This window comes from Mustelus asterias, chromosome 10, assembly GCF_964213995.1.
Source record: "Mustelus asterias chromosome 10, sMusAst1.hap1.1, whole genome shotgun sequence".
Taxonomy (NCBI): Eukaryota; Metazoa; Chordata; class Chondrichthyes; order Carcharhiniformes; family Triakidae; genus Mustelus; species Mustelus asterias.
The window spans coordinates 11375858-11395711 of NC_135810.1; the positions used below are offsets into that span (position 1 = coordinate 11375858).

Here is a 19854-nt window from a genome sequence, read left to right on the forward strand (position 1 = left end):
TCATCCTACCCGAGAAGCCGGCAGCATAGTGCTGAGTGGGCCACTGTGCATGCGCTGATCTGTCAGTGGGGAGATTGGTGCGTGTGCGGAGCTGATTGTGCTAAAAAAAAGGGCCTCGGAGACTTGCGACCGGTGTAAACCTTGTAAAAGACCCCCCTGCTGTCGTCTCCTGGCCTGCCGCACTATTTGAGCAGTACAGTGGGCTGGGACAATCGCGGCCATTAGTTCATATTGAAATAGAGTGGGAGGAGGATTGTGAGAGGCATTAAAACTAGCATGGACCTGTTGGGCCAAATGGCCTGTTCCTATGCTGCTAATTCTATATCATTCAATGTAATACTGTGGCCCACTGTACTGTAACGATGTGAATGTCAAAAAGAAAACGAGGCCTTGTGACAGGCCTCTTGTCCCGTATCTCATTCCAGTCACACTGTTCCAGATCAGATAGGAGGTAGCATTGAAGCAAATGACATTGAATTGAAAAGAAGAATGTTGAGGCTTGAGTGAAAACAAAGAATGTGACAATGGACTCTTCAACCTATATCTGATAACTGATTAATGTGCGCTCAATTCCTTCCTTCCCAACAAACTGCCAACGAATCGCCACTCAGTTAAAACCTATGCACATCTGATCATGCTATCATTGCACACAGTAAAGATATTATTCCTAACCAAAATAATGCACAGCATTACATTTTTGTAATGGATAATTTATGCCCAGTAAAGTCCTAACTGTAACAACAGATGTTGGGCAAATGATTTGGTTTTGGGAATCTCAGCCAAACCGATCTATTAAAGCACTGTTGGATCATCAGTTCTGCTTACAATAGGCCATAAGATATAGGAACAGAATTAGGCCATTCGGCCCATCGACTCTGCTCCACCATTCAATCATGGCTGATTAGTTTCGAATCATAGAATCCTACAATGCAGAAGGAGGCCATTCGGCCCATCAAGTCTGCACTGGCCACAATCCGACCCAGGCCCTATCCTTATTAACCCATGCATTTACCCTAGCTAGTTCCCATGACACAAAGGGGCAATTTAGCATGGCCAATCCACCTGACCCGCACATCTTTGGACTGTGGGAGGAAACCGGAGCACCCGGAGGAAACCTACGCAGACACGGGGAGAACGTGCAAACTCCACACAGACAGTGACCCAAGCTGGGAATTGAACCCGGGTCCCTGGTGCTGTGAGGCAGCAGTGCTAACCATTGTGCCACCATGCTGTCCCAAAGCTTTGGGAAATGTTTATGCTTGGTTTCGAACCAGGGAACTCCCGCGTGTGAAGCGAATGTGATAACCACTACACTACAGAATCACAGCAACCACTACAATACAGATACACTCAAAACCATTCTCCCACCTTTTCCCCATGATCTTTGATTCCCTTACCAATCAACAACCTATCTATCTCTGTCTTAAATACACTCAATGACCTGGTCTTCACAGCCTTCTACAGTAATGAATTCCACAGATTCACCACCCTCTGGCAGAAGAAATTCCTCCTCACCTTGATTCTAAAGAATCATCCCTTTACTCTGAAGCTGTGCCCTCAGATCCTACTCTCCGTATATAGCCCTCCATTTACAAGCAATTGTTGGTGAACATAAGTGTAAGCTTAAAAGTTGCAAACTGTTTTGAATTTAGAAGCAAGCTTTTTACACCGGAGCATAAGGAATGGACAAAGTGACCTTTGCAAAGTAGTGGGTGAATGTTTCTTGCTGAATGTTGAGTGTGAGGTTATTTGGCACCAGAGTCACCCTCAGGAATTATGCCTTCAGCAATTAATGACTGAATTTGAGGACTCTGCCTCCGGCAAACTTGGAGAACTTTTTTTATTCTTTCATGGGGTGTGGGTGTCATTGGTTGGGCCAGCATTTATTTTCCATCCCTAATTGGCCTTGAGGGGGAAACTAAGAGTCTAGGCCAGATCAGATAAGGATGGTGAGTTTCCTTCCCTAAAGGGCATTAGTGAACCAGATGGGTTTTACAACAATGGACAACGGTTCCTTTTAGTTCCAGATTTTTATTGAATTCAAATTTCACCATCTGCCATGGTGGGATCTGAACCCAGGTCGCCAGAGCATTACCAGTCTCTGGGTTACTGGTACAGTGACAATACCACTCTGTCACTGTTCTAAAGTTGCTTTCATTTTCATCCAACACTTGTCTCTGTTAGTTGTAAAAATGTTAGAGATGGGGGGGGAAGTGTGCGTGTGAGGAAGATTGTTAGACCAATAGTCAAGAACCCTCCAATCAAGTAATGGAAGGTCTGTTAATTCCCCAGGGAAGGTGGGAGGGCAGAAGGGCAGATGTGTCAGGTGACCAATGGCAGGAATCTGGTTGTGAAGGGAAAAGGTGGAGTTTCATTCGGGAGGGTAATCCATAAAATCCCTACTGTACAGAAGGAGGCCATTCGCCCATCGAGTCTGCACCAACCACAATCCCACCCAAGCTCTATTCCCATAACCCCACATATTTATCCTGTTAATCCCCTAACATTAGGGTCAATAGCATGGTCAGTCAACCTAACCCGCACATCTTTGGATTGTGGGAGGAAACCGGTGCACCTGGAGGAAACCCACACAGACATAATGTTTCTATTAGGTAAGCCTAGTAATCGCTACGGTAGGGACATGTTCGGCACAACTTTGTGGGCTGAAGGGCCTGTATTGTGCTGTAGTTTTTCTATTTTTCTATGTTCTATGTTTCGAGACATGGGGAGAACATGCAAACTCCACGCAGACAGTGACCAGAATTGAACCCGGGTCTCTGGTGCTGTAAGGCAGCAGTGCTAACCACTGTGCCACCATGCCAGACTGTCCCAGTGTGCCATAACAATGCTGCTTGGATGGCCTGGAACAACCGGAAGTTTAAGCAATGGCATTCTCCTGATATCCCACTCTTTAGGGACAGTAGCAAACACTATAGCTGGGCAATTTGTCTCACTAAACACTACTTAATATTGGGTAATGTGCCTCAAAAATGCAATTTGTCCACTTTCAGCTACTGTTCCCCGACCTACTCTGCTCAGATGTGAAAGTGATATATAATGTCGGAGCAAAGAATGTGGGAGCTTTCCAGAGACAACATTCCAGAAGTTTAATATCTTTGAGGTGTATGTCTGCTATGATCTACTGGCTACCTTGAGACCATGTGGCTGCATTAATCCTGGCAGTGAGAGGTAGAATTGAACACTTATTAGAGCATAGCTGAACACATGACAGAAAGTCAGAAATTAGCACAGTGATCAAACAAGGAATCACATTAGAAAAGGAGTTTAATGGTCATTAATTTCTGTACGAGTTAATAATCTGTGCATTCATTTCTGCATCTCAGACAAGATACATCAGCCATAGCAGGGGTGCAGCACAGATTCAGTAGAATTTAACATGGCTACAATACGCAGGGAATAGAGGGATATAGACCATGTAGAGGCAAGAAAATATTAGATAGAAGAGACATCTTTGTCGGCACAGACATGGTGGGCCGAAGGGACTGTTCTTGTGCTGTACTGTTCTTTGTTCGTTCTTTGACAAAGAGTTAAAAAGAGTTCTTGTGGCACAGTGGGTAACGTCCCTCCCTCTAAGCTGAAGCTCTGAGTACAGCACATTGGCACAGTGGTTAGTACTACTGCCTCATAGCTCCAGGGACGCGGGTTCAATTCCGGCCTTGGGTGACTGTCTGTGTGGAGTTTGCACATTTTCTCCATGACTGCATGGGTTTCCTCCAGGTGCTCCAGTTTCTTTCCACAGTCCAAAGATGTGCAGGTTAGGTGGATTGGCCACACTAAATTACCCCTTAGTATCCAAAGCTGTGTAGTTTAGTGGGATTTGCAGAATGAACAGGTGGGGTTAAGGGGATAGGGTCTGGGGAAGATGCTCTGTTGGAAAGTCGGTGCAGACTCAATGGGTTGAATTGCCTCCTTCTGCACTGTAGGGATGCTACGATCTCATGATAAGGCTCACTCCAGGGCTTCATGGCTGAGGAAGGTGCGTTCATAATATGGCTAACCTGCAAATTCAATGTGCCCATGGTAAGAGTGGGAGAGCTTCTTGGGTCAGCCATGCTTGATGTGGAGTGGTACCCCTCAATCTCTCATCACTGACGAGCGATCTGTTCCAGCAAAGCTAGCCACTGATCAGATATAAGTGTGTGTGCTTTGTCTGTCTCGGTGTGGTAAGAGAAATAAGAAAAGATGTAAGGAGAGTTTGCACAGTCTAGACTCATATTCCTTTTGAGTTTAGAAGATTAAGAAGTGACCTAACTAAGGTGCTCAAAATGATTAAAACTTTGAATAGTTTCTCTCTTATTTCCTCTGGTCAAGGGGCTTAAAATCAGGAAATATTTCTTCTGCCAAAGTGTAGTGGAAACCTGGGACTCTCTAATGTCACAAAATGTTGTTGAGGCAGTGGGGTCAATTAAAGAATTTCAGAATTGAGATTTTGTCAGGCAGGCTATTCAGAGTAATGGAATAATGGTGGGTGTGTGATCAATATACTGATCAGCCATTATCAAATTTAATAGCATTAAGCTAAAGGGGCTGAATAGCCTCCTCCAATTCTTAGGAACAAGACATTATTTTCAATGATGATCAGATAGTCCAGCAACATCAATTTATATGGCATGATCGTCCAGTAAGGCAAGCTTTGCGACCATCAAAGTTAGGGTAGCTTCTCCTGTCGGCTTCAGTCAGTTGATGTTTGCTTCCTAACCTAGCTAATAGGTTCATCACCATGAGGAAGGAAAGCCGTATATCCATCTCTGTGGGAATTCAAATTAATCTCATCCGGCGTCACTCTACCCGTTCCCACCTCCACATCCATGCACTTTGGTCGTGCAGTGTTAGTGGCGAACATTTCCACCTATTCTTTGTAAAATGCATTTGCTTGCTATTTTAACAAAGCCAATAACTCGGTTTGCTTTGAACTGGTGAGGAGCTCTGTTAAGCAGATGGAGAAATTTAATCTAAATGCAATTGTTGATATCACACGGTGCAGTTGCAACCTTAAATGTGCCTAAATTGACATTGGACAATCATGAAGCAACATTAAAGCATGAATGGAAAGAAGTGATAAGCTCGGTGGTCATACTTTCCGAATAGCAGGGCGTCAGCTTAGAAGACAATGGCTCAGAGTTCCCTCACTTCCTGATCACAAAGGTTACGTGCAATGGCAAATGGCCCACGCAACACTGTCCTCAGGGAAGGAGCAATATTTTTTGTAGAAAGTGGTAGATATCTGCCTTTGGGATGCCTGCAGCGAGGCTGAATCATCAAGGGCGCATTGAAGATTAGAGTGCGACCCTCCACAACATTTCCTGACTATTTGGGATAAATATTGAAACATCATGCACACGGTAGGCATCAAATCTTCAACTCTTGATGCATGAGAGGTTCGTCAAGAACTCAGAACATGCCATATAACATGACCGTTCTGTCATTATTGAAGTTACATCGCAGGACCACTCCACATCAAGCATGGCTGACCCAAGATGTTACCGCAAAGAGGAAGCAATTTAGACCATCATTCAAGTGTTGAACATTCATGTGAACTTCTGAAGGAGTTAAGACTTAGTCCTGTTCCCATGCTCCATACACATTGCTTAGTGAGAGCATTCCTGTTTTTGAGTCAGGGTTTGACACTGGCTGTTGACAATCTCTAACTTTGTACATTTCTCAGGATATTGAGCACCAGAGAGCGTAGGTGGCCCATCTTATGGGTTGTGAAAACCCATGATCTCTTCCTCACTTATTGGCTGGCGCCACTGTGGTTTTGGCTTGTAATGCTGCCAGTCAATGGAAATGCATTAGTAACAGCCATCAATTTGCCTGGTGGGTTAGTCTGCCAGTGCCTTGTGGGCTGGATGGCAGGCTCCTTTGTGAAAGAAAGATGCATTTCTGTAAGCTTACACAATGACGGATCTTGAATTCATGGTGGATAAGCAGACAACCTCCATTTATCAGTAGTGCCACTCTGACCTCTAAGTCAGAAGGTTGTGGGTTCAAATCCTATATAGGAGACCTGCACAAACTCCAGGCTGACACCGAGAGAGTGCTGTGCTGCTGGAGATGCCATCTTTTGAATGAGGTGTTAAACCAAGTGCTTGCCTTGGCAGTCTGCTGCAGCAAAGCGTGGGGCAGCTGCCATAGAGGTGCAATGAGGAAAGAACATTGTCTAAGACCTTTCAGCCACAGTATATATAAATGATTTGGAGGAAAATGTAACTGGATTGATTAGTAAGTTTGCGGACGACACAAAGGTTTGCGGATAGCAATGAGGACCATCAACGGATACAGCAGGATATAGATCAGTTGGAGTCTTGGGCGGAGAGATGGCGGATGGCGTTTAATCCGGACAAATGTGAGGTAATGCATTTTGGAAAGTCTAATACAGATAGAATATAGTAAAGAATATTGATAGGCAAAGGGATCTGGGTGTACAGGTACACAGGGTCACTGAAAGTGGCAATGCAGGTGGAGAAGGTAGTCAAGATGGCATACAGCATGCTTGCCTTCATCGGCCGGGGTATTGAGTTTAAAAATTGGCAAGTCATGTTGTAGCTTTATAGAACCTTAGTTAGGCCACACATGGAATATAGTGTTCAATTCTGGTCGCCACACTACCAGAAGGATGTGAAGGCTTTGGAGAGGGTACAGAAAAGATTTACCAGGATGTTGCCTGGTATGGAGGGCATTAGCTATGAGGAGAGGTTGGAGAAACTTGGTTTGTTCTCACTGGCGCGATGGAGGTTGAGGGGAGACCTGATAGAAGTCTACAAAATTATGAGAGACATGGACAGAGTGGATAGTCAGAAGCTTTTTCCCAGGGTGGAAGAATCAATTACTAGGGGGCATAGGTTTAAGGTGCGAGGGGCAAGGTTTAAAGGAGATGTACGAGGCAGATTTTTTACACAGAGAGTGGTGGGTGCCTGGAACTCGTTGCCGGGGGAAGTAGTGGAAGCGGATACGGTAGTGACTTTTAAGGGGCGTCTTGATAAGTACATGAATGGGATGGGAATAGAGGGATATGGTCCCCGGAAGGGTACAGGGTTTTAGTTAAGTCGGGCAGCATGGTTGGTGCAGGCTTGGAGGGCCGAAGGGCCTGTTCCTGTGCTGTAATTTTCTTTTTGCTTTGTTCTTTGAACTGAGGGGAGCAGAACCCCCTCGGGCTGAATAGCCCACTGAATATCAGTGAATATTACATGTATCTCAGTTGTGCTGAAACCCCCAAGATGATCAGTGCAGACAACCTACAAATACCTTTGCAGACATTTTAAAATGATCTTTACAAATGGCGCAATGTTTCCTTGACTGTATTGAAGTATCTCAGAGTGCTTCCTGATGTATGTCACAAACCGGAATATTATTGCACTTTGCGTGATGGCCATTTTGAAATGATTGTGACATTCTTGCAGATTTTTTATGAGTAAAGTATATTTTTGAAAATTAAAAAAAATGCATCTGTGATGGGCACATAACTTGGTGAAAGATGCCCTTTAGTCTGCCCGAAACATCTTGATCCTCCAGTGCAAGGAAATGTCTTTGAGCGTTGCAGACTGGCACATTCCAAGGTCCAGGATTACGTGCTGAGGGATGCACTCAAGCTTGGGGCAGCCATCAACAAGGCGCAAGGGGGAAAGGTCACGATGTAAGACCTTTCAACTAATGTACATCAAGGGACTGGTAACTGGGTAAGACTCCTCAGACTGTGTGTCTATGTACATGTGTTGAAGCACCACAGAGTGCAATATGATCGATTTATATAGTTTTGTAAAGAATTATACTCTCTAATGAAAATATTGGAATGTATGAAATGTTCTCGTTACTGCACTGAAGCACCTTGGAGTGCATCTTGATCACTGGAGAAAATGTGACTATCATTGCACTTCACTGTTATAACAATTGAAAATGTTTTCGAAGAATCTTAGAATAGAATCATAGAAACTTACAGTGCAGAAGGAGGCCATTTGGCCCATCGAGTCTGCACCGACAACAATCCCACCCAGGCCCCATCCCCACAACCCCATGCACCCACCCCAGCTAGTCCCTCTGAGAGACACTAAGGGGCAATTTAGCATGGCCAATCCACCGAATGTGTAACGTGTCTTTCAGATTTTATATGAATGAAGTATATTTTGTAAAAATCTATGAAAGGAACATAAGTACGTAGGACTGCACAAAACCATCAGACAAGGTCCAGTATCTTGGGACTAAAGCTTATTTATTATTGTCACAAGTTACATTAACACTGCAATGAAGTTACTGTGGAAAATCCCCTTGTCGCCACACTCTGGCGCCTGTCCGGATAAACTGAGGGAGAATTTAGCATGGCCAATCCACCTAACTGGCACGTTTTTCGGACCATGGGAGGAAAGTAGAGCACCCGGAAGAAACCCACGCAGACAACGTGTAGACTCCACTCAGTGTCCCAAACTGGGAATTGTACCCAGGTCTCTGACACTGTGTGGCAGCAGTGCTAACTATTGTGCCACCATGCTGCTATGTCCCAAAGCGCCTATCATACCCCCCTTCCAATATTTTTATTGGATAATAAATTCAACTCGCTTAGAAGTTGATGATACAATCTCTCATCCCTTGTCAGCCATTCCCCACTTCCTTCACCCTTGACATAAAATAATTAAATCTAAATGTGTCTTCTTGGCTTCTCACTTCTAATACTGAGGCTGTATAAAATCTGCGAATAGGTTAAACATTTATCTCCTCTTTACTCCTTAATATCTTAAATGCTTCACTAAGATCAGGCTTGACCCTTCTCCTCTTCAGTGTAAACATTCCTGCCGCCTCTCCTTATACTTCAAGTGCCTAATCCCAGCTATCAACCTGGCTGGCCCCCACTGTGCCCTTGTCAATGTTTGAATATCTTTCTCAGAAGACGGTGAACAAAATCAGCCCCAGGTGGGGCTGATCCACCAGCTTTGAAATGGCTTCTTGAGAGCGGTGCTCCATTTATCTTCCTGTACAATCCGAGATCCTGTTTGATCTCTTTATTGCTGTTGCAAACTGAACTGATGGATTCAACTATCTCCCTCTGCAGGTGTGGGAGAATAGATATATTTATAAAAGATCAACTGGGGCTTTTCACACCAGGATAGAAAAGCTAACAGGGGGATTTGATAGCGATATTTTAATATTATGATGCATTAAAAAAAGGAAGCAAAGACTTGAATTTAAACACACATTTTTCACACTTACTGGACATCTCAAGGTGCTTTACACCTGACAAATCACTTTTTGAAATGTGCCCACGAGTAATGAAGGGAACAAGGCGTCGCACTGGCACAATGGTTAGCACTGCTGCCTCACAGCGCCACGGACCTGGGTTCGAATCCCATCTTGGGCCACTGTCTGTGTGGAATCTGCACGTTCTCTGTGTGGGTTTCCTCCTGCTGCTCTGGTTTCCTCCCACAGTCTGAAAGGTGTGCTGGGTAGGTGCATTGGCCATGCTAAATTCTCCCTCGGGGTACCCGAACAGGCGCCGGAGTGTGGCGACCAGGGGATTTTTACAGTAACTTCATTGCAGTGTTAATGTAAGCCTACTTGTGATTACTAAATAAACTTTAACTTTAAATTGCACTCTGAAAATCTCATCAATATGATCATGACTGGATAATCTGTTTCTTCTGATGTTAGTTGAGGGATAAATGTTGACCAAGACACCAGGGATAACTACCCTGTCTTCTTCGAATTAGTGCGATGGAATCCTTTACATCCACCTGAGCAGACAGACAGGACCTCAATTTAACATCTCATTTCAAAGACAGAACACGCAACAATGCAGTGCTCCTTCAGTACTGCACTGGAATGTCTGCCTTAATTTCTTTGTGCTCAAGTCCTGGATAGAGACTTTAACTGGGAACCTTGTGATTCACGGATATGAGAGAGGGGAGATTGTAAGAGCCCCAAGGTACATTTCAACTTCAGCTGGGTGGAAACCTGATAATATCAAATCGATTGTCAACCCTGCCCAATTTTCCTTTGCTTTAGGTCGAGGGTGGACATACCACTTCCTGATAGGTACACATGACATGTATGAGGAGTAATGAGGCAGTAAATGCCTTAGACTAACAACGTGGCTTCAATATGATTGTGTCAGTCATCGTGAACTATCTACAAGGCGCACTCACTGAGTCTCCTTCAACAACACCTTCCAAACCCACGAACCTTACCACCTAGAAGGACAAGGGCAGCAGATATAGAGTCAAAATGCTGGAATTTTCTTCCCGACAGCACAGTGGGTGTACCTACACCACTGAGAGTGCAGTGGTTCAAGAAGGCAGTTCGCCACTATCTTCTCGAGGGCAATTAGGGATGGGTAATAAATGTTGGCCCAGCCAGCGACACTCGCCTGCCCCTTGACAACTTAATAAAAAAACTCAATATGAAACCCTGTTTGGCATGACTCACTTGTTAATCATACATATCGGAGAGTCACTTCCTTGATTAGATCTAAGCTCATAAGGTGATTCGAACCATGTCATAAGTGGAACATTCTTACCAAAATCAATGTTAGTAATTTCATGGGCGGTGAATTTAATTAAATTTCCGCCAACATGTTTGTTGTGAAATTAAGAGAGTGTGGTCGGAGGTTAAAGGAGTTGAGTTTTCAACTCTTTCTGACATTGGATTGCCCTCAATCTTGACTAACATTTACTCAGAATTCTATCCCATCTTCTCTCATAATAGACCAGTCAACCAGATCTTCAAAATGGTGTTCCTTCCCTTTCTCCTAACCAGAGTCACAGTTAGCAATGTTAACTGAGCCATGATGATGCAGCAGGCCAGAGGTCCAGCCACTGACCAGTATTAAATGATCTACTCGATATGGTCAGGATAGCAGGGTTACCCTTAGTGCCTGGACAGGGAAGGGGTAAATCAGCCAGGGTTCTCATTCCGACTAGCTCTGGAGGAGGTTTATTTGATTTGCTGAACTACCTGCATGTTGGGTACACTTAAGTGAGTGGAGTTTTGTTCTTGCAGAGCCCTTTCCACTGGGGATGGCGATGGCCTAGTGGTATTATCGCTAGGCTATTAAGCTAGAAACTCAGCTATTGTTCTGGGGACCTGGGTTCGAATTTGAATTCAGCAAAAAATATCTGGAATTAAGAATCGACTGCTGACCATGAGACCATTGTTGGAAAAACCCATTTGGTTCACTAATGTCCTTTCGGGAAGGAAATCTGCCATCATTACCTGGTCTGGCCTACATGTAACTCCAGATCCACAACAACGTGGTTGACTCTCAACTGCTATCACTCCACTAGTAATCCAGAAACACAGCTAATGTTCTGGGGACTTGGGTTCGAATCCTGCCACGGCAGATGGTGGAATTTCAATAAAAAATATCTGGAATTAAGAATCTACTGATGACCATGAAACCATTGTCAATTGTTGGAAAAACTAATGTCCTTTAGGGAAGGAAATCTGCCGTCATTACCTGGTCTGACCTACATGTGACTCCAGAGCCACAGCAATGTGGTTGACTCTCATCTACCTTCAAGCAACGAGGGATGGGCAATATATGCTGTGCTGTGGAGATGCCGGCATTGGATATATATGCTGGCCAGCCAGCGATGACCATGTCCCACGAATGAATTTAAAAAAACACACGTCACAAGTGCAGCAGCTGAAAGGATGCAGGTTTTAAGTTGAAGTTGTCCTTCCCCTAGATGAGCTGCTCAACAAGCTGGAGAGCTTCATCCATCCTTTCACATTGTCATCCAATCCATTGGCATTGTCTGTCTTTTCCAGTGCTGTCAACCGACAAAGACTTTGCTATTCCGTCAAGGGCTGGGGGTTTAAAATTAGAGCTTTCATTTTCTTTGGTAGGCTGTCAACCAAGGCACATGAGCCCTACCTCACTGAATCATAGAATCCCTACAGTACAGAAGGAGGCCATTCAGCCTGCACCGACAACAATCCCATCTAGGCCCTGTCCCCGTAACTCCATGCATTCACCCTGTTAATCACCCTGACACCAAGGGACAATTTATCATGGCCAATCAAATTTAGCATGGCCAATCAACCTAACATTTGGAGTGTGGGAGGAAACCGGAGCACCCAGAGAAAACTCACTCAGTGTAGAGGTAGGTTTCACTTGGGAGAACTGCAAATTCCACACAATCACCCAAGGCCGGGAATTGAACCCAGGTCCCTGGCACTGTGAGGCAACAGTTCTAACCACTGTGCCATTGTGCCACTTCGGAGCTGTCTGGTTTTGAGGGAGCAGACGCTTGCCTTCATTCCGCTGCCCACAGTTCCAAGCAGCGATCAACACGCGAAGCCAGACAGTAGGTGTTTGATTCTGAGAGGCTACCTAAGACACTGACCACATGGGCCTTCTTGTGGGTGAAGAGCATCTCAACTCTCTTTACCATCCTGGTCCTTGCTAACCCTTGTTGGAGCTACATCTGGTCTGCTGGAAATAACACAAACAAGTTGACCTGGGCTCAGGTGTAAGGTCCTACATTTCCAATATCCTACCAAGAATGGCACTTGATAATGGCCACTTGGGCAAAGAGCCAGAAGGAAGCTGACACATTCGCAAATGTATAGCATTTGCGTGACAATCGCCAGGCAGGAGTGTTACCTTCCAGCCGGGGAACACGTCAGCAGTCAAGGGCATTCAGCCTCCGATCTTCAGGTAAGCATTCTTGGTACGACAACACAGAATCGCCCAGCAGAAACTGATAGCCAAGTTCCACACGCATGAGATTGGTCCCAACCGGGATCTTGGGTTCATGTCACACTACATATAACCCCTGCCATTTGGCCTGGGCTTGCAAAATTTTGCTAACTGTCCTGATAATTCACACCTCTTTAACCTGTGATTATCCCTCTCTCCACTCGCACTGTCTGTACCTGCAAAGACTTGATTACCTGTAAAGACTTGCATTCCAACCATTATCTTGCAATTGTGCCTTTGTCTATATATGCCGTGTTTGCGAAACCTACCTCCACACTCACCTGATGAAGGAGCAGCGCTCCAAAAGCTCATGATTCCAAATAAACCTGTTGGACTTTAGCCTGGTATTGTGAGACTTCTTACGGTGCCCACCCTCGTCCAATGTTTGCATCGCCACATCACGGCAAATGTATAAGTTTAAGTATTTATTAGTGTCACAAGTGGGCTTACATTGACAGTGCAATGAAGTTACTGTGAAAATCCCCCAGTCGCCACACTCCAGCGCCTGTTTGGGTACACTGAGGAAGAATTTAGCATGGTTAATGCACCCAACCAGCACGTCTTTTAGACTGTGGGAGGAAACCGGAGCACCCGGAGGAAACCCATGCAGACACAGGGGGAACGTGCAGACTCTGCACAGACAGTGACCCAAGCCAGGAATCGAACCTAGGTCCCTGGCGCTGTGAGGCAACAGTTGTAACCAATTGTCAACAATGTCACAAAATGGAGGCGGCACATACCGAGTTGTACAGAAAAGAGTAAAGAAAACTGTTCCCTAACCCCCTCAATTCTCTGAGACATCAAAATAGATACTGTTATGAGCACATTTTGTTGTAGCAAACACTATTACCAGGGCTGGAGAACGTGCCTATAAGGCCCTATTGATACCAATTTTTGATATTGGGCAATAGAGAAAATCATTTATAAAGGTATTCCCCATCTCATCCAACAACAATCTTTTTGGCAGGATGATAGAGCCCAGAATTTGCAAAGTTATATTATCGGAAGCTCAAAGCCTGACATTGAGCTGGCTAGAATAAGATCGTAGAGAGGGGCCGAGTGGAATCACTATTTGAGCAGTGAGCTTGGCACTGCCAATGCTGAATATTAAAACAAACTTAAGGAATCGCAGCAGTCTCACATTTATTAACGTTTCCACATTAGTCGACACAGGAGTGCTCTTTAAAGAGAAGTATTAATCTGAAATTTCCTGGAATGTACTGACATGGAAACAATACACGCAGTGGGATTTTCTGGCCGCGCTCGCCCCGAAACTGGAAAATTCCACCCAACTTCAGCGGGCCTTTCCATGGTCCGCCCCTCATCCGCTCCGATTCCCATGGCGGGCAGAATGGGAAAATTGGCCCCATGGTTTTGAACAGCGATCTTGCACCCGAATTTCATGAATGGCATCAGAATTTCTCAAGGTGTGGAGACCAGCATAGGCCAAGCGAAAATCAACAAACAATTGGGGTGTGAAAGTGCGAAGCCACCGCAAACCACCATTAATGCACATTAGGCTCAGTATGTTTGAGAAAATGCAGATGTAAGCTTTTCTTTCTTTAATGGAGTACATAATGATGCCATAACAAAAATCATATCAAAGTATGGAAAGTTCAGTGGGGCTCTGCAGGAGGAGAAATAAAAGAAACTGCTAAAAAGGATCAGTAAAATTTGGCCGGAATTCTCCCACCCCATTGCCACTGCAATTGTAGTGGGCGGGTTATGGACAATGTGAAGGCCCATTGACAGTCGGGTGGGAATTTCCGACTTTTAGACCAGGTGGAGAATTCCGCTGTTTATTTCCATCAATTTATATCCATTCAGAAGGTGTGCAAATGCAGGAAATCCACAGTCTCCGGCCAGGACTTCCCAGCCCCGCCAACATCAGGGATGGAATGGGAAAATTTGGATAGTGGCCTAAAGTCAATTGACGATACCCGCCACTGACAAGACTAGAAAATCCATGCCCTGAGTTTTTGGCATGTAAGCAAGCTATGTTCATACGCCAAGTGCGTGGTTTCAGAGAATTAAACTGGGCAGCAATGCCAATGTTGGAGGTAATCGTGTATAGTTGGTGCAAAACCAGTGTAAATCATTTCTCTCCAAATTTCCACAGGAAAGGAGAATGGAATGACCCTGCCCTGTTGTTGCAGTTACTCTGAAACCTCCAGGAAATGCTGTACCTTAGTGCACAATGTACCAGTCCATTCAGATGGACCGAGTGGCAACTCTGGAAGTGTTCAGCAAGGTCTGTGTGAAATAGGAGGGTCACAGTATTTGTAAAAGTGAGACGGATATTTTTTTCATGACTGATTACATTTTGTGTCTGACATGAACATGATGAGACTCTTTATTTGTAGCTTACTTTTTGAGGGAACTCACCAATACTGGAGTTCATGTCGCCATTTTCAGACTCTGTGCCATGCTGGTTGCTGTTACCATGGAAGCTATTCATGGCCTCTAGCTTGATCTTCTTTGCCTTCATGGCCTCTGCTATGGCAGCATTGGTAGCTGCTGCGGCGGCGGCTGCTGCTGCTGCCGTCAGACCTGAGAAAGAGAAGACGAGACAAGAAGAGATAGGTGGTGAGATAGACAAACACATCTCAGGTTAGCCTACGAACGTATATATGAAACTTCGTAAACTTCAGCTCATTCAAATCTCTGCCAACTGTATCCTACCTTGTTCATTCATCACCCCTGTGTTCCCTGAGCTAGGTTGGCTTTTATTTATTCATTCATGAGACATGGGCGTCGCTGGCTGGCCAGCATTTATTGCCCATCCTTAGTTGTCCTTAGAGGGCAGTTGAGAGTCAACCACATTGCTGTGCCTCTGGAGTCACATGTAGGCCAAACCAGGTAAGGACGGCAGATTTCCTTCCCGAAAGGACATTGGGCAAGATTAAAGCGCATGGGATTGGGGCAAGTGTATTGAGATGGATAGAAAGCTAAAGTAAAGTTTATTTATTAGTCACAGGTAAGACCTACATTAACACTGCAATGAAATTACTGTAAAATTCCCCTAGTCGCCACAGTCCAGTGCCTGTCCAGGTCAATGCACCGAACCAGCACGACTTTCTGAATGTGGGAGAAAACCGGAGCACCCGGAGGAAACCCACGCAGACACGAGAAGAACATGCAAACTCCACACAGATAGTGACCCAAGCCGGGAATCGAACCCGGGTCCCTGGCGCTGTAAAGCAGCAGTGCTGACCACTGTGCTACCATGCTGCTACTGGTTGGTAGAGAGGAAACAGAAAGTAGGAATTAATTTCAAATTGGCAGGCAGTAACTAGTGGAGTGCCACAGGGATCGGTGCTGGGACCCCAGCTATTCACAATATATATTAATGATCTGGATGAGGGAAAAAACGTAACATCTCAAAGTTTGCTGATGATACCAAGTTGGGTGGGAGGGTGAACTGTGACGAGGATGCAGAGATCCTTCAGAATGATCTAGACAGGTTGGGTGAATGGGTAAATCAATGGCAGATGCAGTATAATTTGGGTAAGTGTGAGGTTATTCACTTTGGAAGCAAAAACAAGAAGGCAGATTACTACCTGAATGGCTGTAAATTGGGAGAGGGGAGTGTGCAGCGGGGCCTGGGTGTCCTTGAGCACCAGTCGCTGAAAGAAAGCATACAGGTGCAGCAGGCGGTAAAGAAGGCAAAAGGTATGTTGGCCTTCATTGCGAGAGGTTTCGAATACAGGAGCGAGGGATGTGTTGTAATTATACAGGGCCTTGGTGAGGCCACACCTTGAGTATTGTGTGCAGCTTTGTTCCCCTTTTTGGAGGAACGATGTTCTTGCTCTAGAGGGAGTGCAGCGAAGGTTTACCAGGCTGATTCCAGGGATGGCGGGACTGATGTATGAGGAGAGATTGACTAGGTTAGGATTGTTTTCACTGGAGTTCAGACAAATAAGGGGGGATCTCAGAAAGATTTATAAAATTCTAACAGGACTAAACAGGGTAGATGCAGGGAGGATGTTCCCGATGGTGGGGAGAGTCCAGAACCAGGGGTTCACAGTCTCAGGATTTGGGGTAGACCATTTAGGACGGAGATGAGGAGACATTCTTTCACCCAAAGAGTGGTGAGCCTGTGGAATTCATTCCCACAGGAAGTAGCTAATGCCAAAACATTGAATGTATTGAAAAGGTGGCTAGATACAGCACTTGGGGCGAATGGGATCAAAGGTTATGGGGAGAAAGCAGGATTAGGCTATTGAGTTGGACAAGCAGCCATGATCGTGATGAATGGCAGAGCAGGCTCGAAGGGCCAAATGGCCTCCTCCTGCTCCTATCTTCTATGTTTTTACGATTCTATATTTATATGTATGTTTAGTGAACCTTTAGTGCTCCTCGATCAACAGTGCCTCAGGTTTAACATTCCCATCCTTGTTTTCAAATTCCTCCATGGTTTTATTCAGCCATATCTCTATAAACACCTCCAGCCCCTGAACCCTCCGAGATCTCCCCTCTTCCTCTAATTCTGACCTCTTGAGCATGCCCGATTTTACTTGCTCCATCCAGGCAGCTGCTTGGGCCCATTGTTCTGGAATCCCCTCCTTTAATCTCTTCAGCTCTCTATCCCTCTCTTCCTTCCTTTAAGATGCATCTTGACATTTTCTTCTTTTTATCATCTTTGTAGTACTCTGTCTTGATAAATGTCTTGAGATGGGATTTCCCCATTCCTGCAACCCCCCCACCCCACCTCCTCTACCCCCCCTCCAGACAGCTTGTTTTGAGGTGACAGAGGACGCCTGCCATTGGCCAGTGGCTGGAGTTTCCGGTCCTGCCACTGTCAACGGGGTTCTGCCTGGCTCACACCCTCTGCCGACGGGGACCCCATGGGTGAGGGGGAGTTGCCATCAGCGGGACCGGACGATCCCGCCAGTGGGATCAGCCTGGAGAATCCTGCCCTTGGTGTCAACTATTGCTTGATAACTGCATTCCTGATGTATCTGGAGATGTTCCACTATCTTAAATACACAATGGAAATGCTAGTTGTTGCTGTAATGCTCCTTCATAGCAAAGTAGTCCACTCAATTTCAAGATCACAGATTAAGGAAACAACTTGGGTGACATACTGTAGCCCTGCCATCATCCTCTCTCTTAGATGTGGGTGCGAATTGCCATCTTCAAATAAAAAGGAAGGAGAAAGGAGCATCAGAAATTTGTCCCAATAACCCATCCTAACCAATCAATGCCCTTACATCTGACATCCTTTCATCAGTGAAGCCCATCACAATTTTGTATCTGAACTGAACGAAGGAAGAGCCTGAGTATGAAGCCTTTGTGGAGTTTACTCCTCCATCTGCGTTTTGGTTGTGAATGTTCCACTCTGTGACCTTCTCATTTGCTTGGCCCAGACTATGAAATTGGAAGTTAAAATCGGGCTGATTGTCGGCAACAGACATAAATCGCCAATTACCAAGTAAATTGAAGAATACATCAGGCAGCCAATGGAGAACCTCCTTATAGTACGAGAGCAAAGTGCCACTGTTATGATTAAATCCAACACAGCTTAGAAGAGAATTAGAAGTTGGAAGAATGCCCTATTAGCAAAACCATGCTGGCTCCAAAGATTCTTGAACATACATGTACATAATGGCAATTGGTCTAGTTATGGGGGGCAGTGGCAGTTAGTCTGGGCGGAGGGGTGGCAATCAGCCGCGGAGTCCCACGGTAGTGGGAGGGGTGGCGATGGATCACAGAGGCTGGCTATAGCTGGGGGACGCAGTGACAGGTTTCTGTGCTCACAGAGCACAGAGATCTGCACATGAGCAATTGCGCTCTCTGCAGCTATCAGCCGGCTTTCGGGCATTTTAGGCCCTGCCCACTCCCCTTGCTGGCAGATTACAAATTTGGTTTAATTTTTTTGACAAAGTCAGGCAAGACTCGATAATTATGCCGCCCAAAAGGACAGCGCTAATTTCTCCTGTTTTCATGCTCAATCAGGATTTAGAATTTTTTTGGTAAAATCGCCTCCACAGTATTTTCCTTTCTTAAATAACCTATTGTTGGTGTTAATCTGATGATTAATGAATCTCATTTGAGCACTGACATTGCGAGTGGTCAGATGAACCAGTGGAAACAGCGAAATGTACACCTCCATTGTCCATCTTGGGGATAGTCAGTAGAATGTAATGAGTCAGGATCATTTGGTCCATGTGTCTTTGAAAGAATCCTCCTCACAGACACTATTGCAGCCGATTCATCCTCAGAGGAAATGTTCTGCTAAATTACTTTCTGCATCATTCTTAGATATAAATAGCCAGAATGCCTATCTAAATTTGCTTCTTACAACATTAAACTTACCAGGATTATTAACTTAACATTTCTATACTCTGGCAGCAATTTAGCTGATCATGTTTCAGGCAAAATTTAATCATCTATGTCCACATATGTTAGAATAAGACACCGAGTGCTGCTGTTAATCAGATATTTACACTTCTCCAATCTCATCATGCTATGCAATAGCAGCAAGGTGGCACAGTGGTTAGCACTGCTGCCTCACAGTGCCAGGGACCCGGGTTCGATTCCCGGCTTGGGTCACTGTCTGTGTGAAGTTTGCACATTCCCCCCATGTCTGGGTGGGTTTCCTCCGGGTGCTCCAGTTTCCTCCCACAGTCCAAAGATGTGCAGTTAGGTGCATTGGCCATGCTAAATTCTCCCTCAGCGTATCCGAACAGGCGCTGGATTGTGGCGACTAGGGGATTTTCACAGTAACTTCATTACAGTGTGAATGTAAGCCTACTTGTGACTAATAAATAAAATAAAGTCGTTTTTGGATATGGGGTCCTAATCTCCGGTATCAAACATTAACTGGCCATTTTTGACATAGAGGATGGGATTTTCTGTCCATGCTCACCCCAAAGCTGGAAAATCCCACCCGAGGTCAATGGATCTTTGCATGGTCCATGTCCCGCCCGCTCCATTCCCATGGTGGGCAGGATGGGAAAATTCCACCCATTATGCCTTGACGATGAATTCATCAGGTCACTGAAGCACCTCAGAGTGTAACTTGATCTAAATAGACAACTTAAATACCTTTGCACCATTTGTAGTGACCATTTTGAAATGTCTGCAATGTTTCTTTGGACTGTATTGAAGCACTTCAGAGTGCCACGAGAACTATGGAAAAA

General features: G+C 45.1%; 1 protein-coding gene across 1 annotated transcript in view; it reads right to left on the reverse strand.

The window, feature by feature from the left end:
• LOC144499987 (dachshund homolog 1-like) overlaps positions 1-19854 on the reverse strand; it is a 370810-nt gene that overhangs the window by 285798 nt on the left and 65158 nt on the right. The window contains exon 3 of the mRNA XM_078222724.1: positions 15095-15259. Within this exon, the coding sequence (XP_078078850.1) occupies positions 15095-15259 (165 nt within the window). The remainder of the gene's footprint in view (positions 1-15094; positions 15260-19854) is intronic.